This window comes from Centruroides sculpturatus, unplaced genomic scaffold, assembly GCF_000671375.1.
Source record: "Centruroides sculpturatus isolate CEXI.00-Female unplaced genomic scaffold, Cexi_2.0 scaffold333, whole genome shotgun sequence".
Lineage (NCBI taxonomy): Eukaryota > Metazoa > Arthropoda > Arachnida > Scorpiones > Buthidae > Centruroides > Centruroides sculpturatus.
This window is the reverse complement of record NW_019384637.1, coordinates 9,337-17,448: the sequence shown is the minus strand read 5'-3', so window position 1 is coordinate 17,448 and position 8,112 is coordinate 9,337. Positions and strand designations below refer to the sequence as shown.

The following is an 8,112-nucleotide window of genomic DNA, read 5'->3' as shown; positions in this document are numbered from 1 at the left end:
TTAATTAATTATTATAAAATGGCCAAAAGCTTAATTTTGAGGCTGGTGGTGTGTTTTTAATAAGAAAAATTTGTAAATGCTAATAATAAGGAGGAAAATCGTAATTCATTCCGACTCTATTCGAGATACGACACACGATATCTCCGTTTATTTCCCCAACCCGTTCACCTTTAAACAAGAAAATTAAACAGCATCAACCCCCTAATACAAAACCTCCCTGCAAAATATCAAAAATTTTCGATAAAAAGCACAGAAGTTATTAAACTTCAAACAAGGTGAACAAAGTCGTGCCCCACACTTACACACACACTAACACTAACAGAAAATATTCCGAATTTTTTCGACGTTTTAAGGTGTCCTAAATCCAAAAATGTATAAATATTGGAGGTGAGATTGTTATTTTTTTTTTTTTTGACCGATCGCCATACATTTCCTCTGTTATATATAACTGCTGAGAAAATAAACATTACAGTATTTAAAATGTTTGCTCTAATACTCAAATTATTACTGTAGTGCCTTGCCCCTGTACATCATACTTTTCCTTGTATACAGGTGTTGTGCCGGTCGTCTATCTAACACATTTCCCGGATAAATTTTTGACAGTGGGAATTTATAGGTCTACAGTTTATTTTTTCAAATTACAGTTTAATCGCTACAGTTAACTCTTGAATAATGAAAACAAATTATTTATCATATCGTTCATAATTTGTATCAAACATCATTAATATTTAGTGACCCATGACCCTTTCTTGTTTAGAAACAGAAATGAATGACATAGTAGAAATACAGTCGACCCCCCCATAACACTGTTGATAATTCCGTTTTATATGAATTCCATGTTGTACGAGTCACTTAGATTTTACAAATACGTGTGCTGGGCTGTGAACAGCTCACGTGTTTGTAAAATCTAAGTGACTCGTACAGCATGGAATTCATATAAAACAGAATTATCAACAGTGTCATAGGGGGAGGTCGACTGTATTTAACATTTTTCTAAGGTAAAATAAAAATGATAATTTTTTTTCTAGAACGTTTTGATCACCATTGTCCATGGGTTGGAAATTGCGTTGGAAAGAGAAATTATAGATATTTCTACATGTTTATTATGTCTCTTGCAGTATTGTGTGTTTTTATCTTTGCCAATGTTACTATTCATCTTGCTATGGGTAAGATTATTGTTTTTATATGCATTAATAAAGACTTCGTTATATATACATATATAAATTATATAATTATATTAATTTGTTAAATTATTTATTGCCCGTGACACACAATAGTAATTTTTAATCCAATTTTATATATATAATTATTTCTCAATGATCATACTTTTGTATAACAGGCATTTGCTTATATATTTTGTGAAGAAAACAAATTTATGCTATAAAATATTAAAAAATAATAAACAAAAAACTACTCATAGTGTGACCCAAACTCCAGCAATTAAACCGTTACAAGAACTGGAGTTTGGGTAACACTGTGAGTAGTTTTTTGTTTGCTATATATCCAGTACTGTGTTGTCATCATTCTTAGAAAATAATAATTATAGGTAAGGAAAGTGTGGTAGAAGTTGAGATTCCTTTATCTGAAATGCTTGAGACTGCAAGTGTTTTGGGTTTTGAATGTATGTGCATTTGCATTGTTAAATTGGGACAACTTTGGATGGAACCTAAGCATAAACAATATCCATTTCATAATAGAACAACCAGTGATGTTCCGTGGGTGTCAGCCGCCTGGGGCGGAGGAAAATCTCAGCTGCCCCCCTTACTTAGGTATTCCAATTTACAAGACCAAATTTAGTGTTGTCTGAGGGAAAGCAATGAAAATCTAGGTGGCAGTGCAGCGACTTATATGATCGCGAACGAATGGTGCAAGCAAAAAACAAAAAGGGCAACAAGATTTGCTAGACCTCCTCGACTGAAAAAGTTACTAGTTCACCCAGCGAGCCGATTCACGGACTGTCCGGATGTCCAGCGCGATGCAAGTGTACATTAGGATGTTTCAAAATCTTACAAAATATTATTATTACTTATTGTGAATTTTTGCCGCCCCCTAAAACGTAATTTTGCTGCCCCCTAAAAAGTGCCACCCGGGGCGGACCGCCCCTGCCGCCCCCCTCCCATGGTACGCCCCTGAGAACAACTGGAAGCTGCATTGACAAATACCACACAAAAATCATAAATTACAACAAAAATTTTAATTACTTTTCTGTTTGATCTCAATGTAAATACATTATATATGTTTTTGTTCTATTTGAGGAAGATCTGTGTGATACAACTGAAGATATTTTAGTAATTAAAGGTTTTTTTGTGGTTAATGTATTTCATAATAGAGATTAAACATAAATACTGAAGATAGTTGTACAGTAGACCCCCCTATAATGCGCAGATACGTTCCACGCTATAAGAATTTTATGTTGTAGGAATCCTTAAATACATGAGCCAATCACAGCCCGACACGTGTGAAGTTTACGAACTACGGCTGTTTGAAAGGTTTTCTTCCATAAAATGAACCGATTTTAGACTAATTCGACTCAACATTTCCAAAACACGTATAATTTTTTGGGAATAATCCGTATAAACTACGCTATAAACAAAAAATTGTAGGATTACTTAACGAGTGTGTGCCATTCGACTACGCCGTTGCATAAGCTTGTTTTCGTCGCGGAACAGCACATCGAACGGCGGCAGCAATTTCTAATAACCAATTTTTCGCAGAAAAATAACTTGACGTTTGGAGACATCATTAATATAAATAATTTTTATGGCCGTTGAATAAGAAATGTTTCTTTCACAAGAAATGTATAAAATTAGTGCTGTATTAGACTTACGGTACCTAATTTACATACTGTACAGACGATAATAAACTCAACTTACTAGCCTAAAATCTCCGTAGCGTGTTGCCAGGCGGCAGAAAGCATATATATAATTATAATAAAGTTACAATAAATTAAGTTAATATATAATTATATATACAGTACCTAATTTATATATAATTAATATATAATTATATGTACAGTACCTAATTTATATATAATTTATATATAATACTAAACAGACGATAGCAAACTCAATTTAGCCGCTCCGTAGCGTGGCGCAGGGTCGGAGGAAAGTAGTTCGGCTGCTCATCCACTATTGGTCCAGACTCTATCAATCTTCTCGCGAAACGACGTTATAGGAGGGACGTTATACGAAAGTTTCTACAATTTTTTCGCTACGTTATAATTATATGTACAGTAACTAATTTATATATAATACTGTGCAGACGATAGCGAACTCAATTTAGCCGCCTAATCTCTCCGTAGCGTCGCGCATGGACGGCGGAAAGTAGTTGGGCTGCTCATCCACTATTGGTCCAGATTCTATCAATCTTGTCGCGTCACGAGGCGGCGGCGACGTTTTAGGAGTCCCTTTATACGAATTCTGCTACAATTTTTTCGCTACGTTATAGGAATGCACGTTATAGGGGGGTCGACTGTATATAATTTTTAATAATTTTCTATATGTACAGATACATGTAATTACTTTTGTCATGTTACATTCATGTGAAATTTTTATATGAAGAAAGTCATATTTCAGGTAAAAATAATGTTTTCTACTTACTGTATCTGTATCAAAAGCATGATGATTAGTAGTAGTAGTTCCTCCAATGCTAGGTAGCAATTACTGGGCTGCAATTATCTTTCATCGATTTCGATGAAAGATAATTGCAGCCCAGCTTCAGCTTCCTCCCAAGTCATATTGAGCATCTTCAAATCTTGAAGAAGTTTTATGTTAAGTATTCCTGAGGCATCCCTGTGGTCATCTGGCACCAGGGAGACCCATTTCATGGCTGTCTTAGGAATCCTATTGTTCTCCATATGAAAAATGTGGCTAGCTAATTGGACTCTTCTACAGGCAACAATGTTATGAAGTTTGCACATTCCACTCCTTCGGAGAACCTCTTAATTGGTGATATGTTCTAAATATTGGATCTTTAGGATTCATCGTAGGCATCTCTGCTGGAAGACATCGAGCCTTCTATTGATGTATACTGATGTCTTCCAGGACTCACTAGCATAAATAGCTATTGGAATCTTGATGGAGGTGAACAGGCGGAATTTGATTCTCAGTGAGATGGATGGTGAGGATCAGATCTTGTTCGTCTGTTAGAAGACTGTCGCTGCTTTTCCAATGCGGCACTTCACGTCCATTTCTGTGTTGGCATTTTGAAAAATAACACTACCTAATTAGGTAAATCTCTCCACCTTCTCCAATTGTTGTGCTCTGACAATTACTCCCCACATTTGGGCAGTTACACACACGTATAATTTTTGTCTTCACGGCATTTATCCTGAGGCCAATTCTGTGTGCCTCCCGACCCAATGTAGCCATGGCATGCTGCAGCATTGTCTTGCTTTCCTCTAATAAGACAATATTTTCAGTGAAAATCAAATCTCCAAGACGGTTCTGGTCAAACCAGTAGATGTGCACACTGACTCTTCTGCCCCAGTGTGCACACTGGACTCTTCTGCCCCAGTGTGCACACTGGACTCTTCTGCCTGCTGCATGACATAATCAAGGGCAATGAGGAAGAGGAAAGGGGACAGGACACAACCCTACCTGACTCCTGTCGTAATTTCAAAGAAGTCCATATGACCACGTTCAGTCTTGATGCAACAACTCGAATGCAGATATAAGGCCTTGAAGATGGTGAATGAAATAATATTTGAATAAATTAATATGCCTCATAATCATAAACCATATAATCACAGGATCCGCCAGAGGGACTTGTGGTGAACACTGTCAAAAGCCTTCTTGAAATCAATGAAATTGATGGCCAGTGGGTGTCGATACTCAAGACATTGTTTGATGATATTTTGAAGGGAGAAGATCTGCTCGCTGCACGATCTTCTGCAGCAAAACCCAGCTTGCTCTTGCAAACACTGATTGAGGGCAATCCACAGGCATCAAAGGAGGACCACACAAAATGCCTTTCCAGGCATAGAAAGAAGGGTGATACCTCGCCAGTTAGTACATTCAGAGATATCTCCTCTCTTAGAAATTCTGATTAAAGTGCTCCTTTTTCAATTCTCTGGGACCTCCCCACATTGCCATCACCTGTTAAACAATAACATTAGTTTTTCTAGCATGGGCTTCAAAATCTCAGCCATAATTTCATCCAAACTGGCTGCTCTACTATTCTTTAGGCTCTTAATCACAATCTACACTTCCTCAAGGGTAATATCACCAGTGTCCATCTGAAGCTCAACCTGTGTATCCTCAATATCGAAATTGTATATGACGGTTGGTTCCACTTGATTAAATGTTCCATCCATCTCTTGTTCTGCTCATCTTAAGTGATAAGAAGCTTCCTGTTTTTGTCTTTTATTCAAATGCTGGAGTTACTCCTCATTCCAGTCAGCTCATTGACTATGTGGTACAGGGTCTTGGAGTCATTCCAGTCAGAAGCCTCCTGTGCGTCAGCACCCTTTCATTCTAACCATCCCTTCTTGTCTTTCCGACAGACTTTCTTTACATGTCTATCCAACTCTGTGTATCTTTGGCTTAGTTCCTCCATCTCAGCCATTGTTTTAGCCCCTTTTAAGTTTTGCATCTTTCCTCTCATCAATCAACTTCCATGAGCGATATTGGATCCGCTGATCTTTTTGTCTTTTAATGATGATTTGGGTGCACTCCATGGTAGTGTCTCTGAGGTTTCCCCAGAGATTTTCTATATTTGTCATCTCTTCAAGAAGAGTGAAGCAACTCCAGAGTTTCATAACCCGTTGTTCACAAAATAATGTTAGCCTTTCTCCATTGTCACTCATATAAGCAGATGATGCATGAGCACCAATCACAATCATGGTGATTACTGCTGACAAAAAAAAAAAGATAAATTCAACATCAAACTCTAGATCTACATCACATAGGAGAAACTTGAGCAACACTGAAGTGTTAATTATTTTATTTAAAAATTAGAAGTTGAGTATTTTAATTATATGTAGTCTATTTTTACCATCATCTTTTAAATCTATAACTATTGTATGGTTAAATAATGTTTTCAAAAATTTCATAAGCAGAAACAAGAAACAATCAAATGATTTCTCAGAAATAACTTTTTGGCTAGAACTTGGCTAAATGAGATCTAATTTGAGGATATCATTTGATTGTATCAGATGGCCTTGTATATAATTATGAAAACATTAGCAGAGTCCAAATAACTAGCTGGAACTATAGATCATATACTTAACATCCTTCAATTCCCTGCAAAAATGGTTTAATGCAACAACAAATGCTTGTTATATAAGAAATAAACATCTTCAACACTAGAGGAATTATAATTCAGCACTTGAAACAACCTTTACATCTCCAGTGGAACTCATCCCCATAAATGAGTTTGTATAATTCATCTGCTTATACCGTTATGCAAACTTGTTATTACACGTGCTTTATGGTCATTTTAGCGCGTGCGTAACGTTCCATGAGTATTCTTAATTCTGTTTATATAAATTTTGAATCGTATACGTTCTGTTCCAAACGCGTTCAAATTCCTATTTAAAGTAGCCTGATGAAGACCTCGATGAGGTTAAAAACGTTTGCTAGGGTGTAAACACATACCACTGGAGATGTAAAGGTTGTTTCAAGTGCTGAATTACAACAAATGCTTTCAGCCTATTTAACAGATGGCCTATTAAATAGGCCAATAATGAACAATCTTACATCCTAAACACACCATAGCTTCAAAAAACTTACTTCTAGTATAAACCAAAATGGTGCTTAATTCACTTTAATTTCTTTCACTGAGTGGAAGAAATTAAAGTGAATTAAGCATCGTTTTGGTTTATACTAGAAGTAAGTTTTTTAGGCCAATAATGTTTGTTATTATGTTAAACCATTTTTGCTGGAAACTGAAAGATATTAATTTAAACTAATATTGTCACTTACTTATCTTGTTATGTCTATTTATTACATTATCCAAGTAATTTAATGATATCATTTACTGATTTTAGACAATAACTTGCATTAGTTGCACATTAGTCCCACATCAAAGTTTATAATAGGTAACAGAGTAGTGTTATCAAATCAACTGGTATAATTTTGGTTGTTTCACTTTATATTTTGAAATATAAAAAGTTAATAGAAGAAATTAAGAAAAGTTAAAAATTTAAATTTTAACTAATGATAGTTACTAATTAAATTTATTATTTTATTAAAAGATATGCATGAATCCTTTTTGTTTTATTTTCAGTTGCTCGTGAAACAAATTTCATCGAAGCAATTAAAGACTCTCCCGCAAGGTATTTACAGAAAAATTGTTTTTAAACTGAAGTTAATATAAACAATTTTGACAAGTTTCGGTTATAGATATCAAAATTATTGAACTTTATTATATGCAATGTCTGACCCTTCTTTTGGGGCATTAATCAGTATACTTTATAAAAGAAATAACATCTTAATAGTGAAAAATTTATGTGCAAAAGAAATGTTTTCAACCTGTTCAAGAAGTTATCTTTGGGTTACACCGTTGCCAACTGACACAATACAAAATTGCATGGCATTGTTTCAGTATGATGAAAATTTGCATTATTCGAATGCTTTGGTAAATTGCATATGCATTTTTTTCTTTTTACATCATTTATTACTACTCAGAAGTGCATTAAACATTTTAGAGTTTATATTTTATTGCTTGGTTTCTTACTTTTCCAGGACATATTTAATTAATTATAATGGTTTTCCGTCATTTTGGCCTTCCGTAGGTGCCAATTATTCATTTGAATCATCACATATAATTCTATAAAGAGTGCTCAAAATGAAAAAGCTTTCTTTCTTAATTTGTGTATAATAGTGATACACTTTATGAAAAAACAAATTGGCTTATTTAGTGCAACTTTTTTCAATTGTGCAGCAAAAGTGTTAAAGAAAATAACAATATAAAAAATTGAATGTGTTATAAATTTTTGAATAGGAAATTCAAAACATGAGATATACAACAGTAAAATTTGAATAAACTGGAAACCTGTCAAGTGCAAAAAATATTATTCCGAATGGATTTCTAATTTTACTATAAATCAGAAACCTGTTTAATGCAGAAACGGAAAAGGTTTTTGGGTACAAAGAATGTAACTTAATCTGA

The 8,112-nt window shown here is 34.7% G+C and overlaps 1 protein-coding gene across 1 annotated transcript in view; it reads left to right on the top strand.

Annotated features, from left to right (window-relative positions):
- Positions 1–7,391, top strand: part of LOC111625891 (probable palmitoyltransferase ZDHHC14) — a 29,716-nt gene extending 22,325 nt beyond the window's left edge. Inside the window, exons 3-4 of the mRNA XM_023369148.1 lie at positions 1,029–1,166; positions 7,228–7,391. Coding sequence (XP_023224916.1) covers positions 1,029–1,166; positions 7,228–7,301 — 212 coding nt within the window. The 3' untranslated portion in view covers positions 7,302–7,391. The remainder of the gene's footprint in view (positions 1–1,028; positions 1,167–7,227) is intronic.
- The last annotated feature ends 721 nt before the right edge of the window (positions 7,392–8,112 follow it).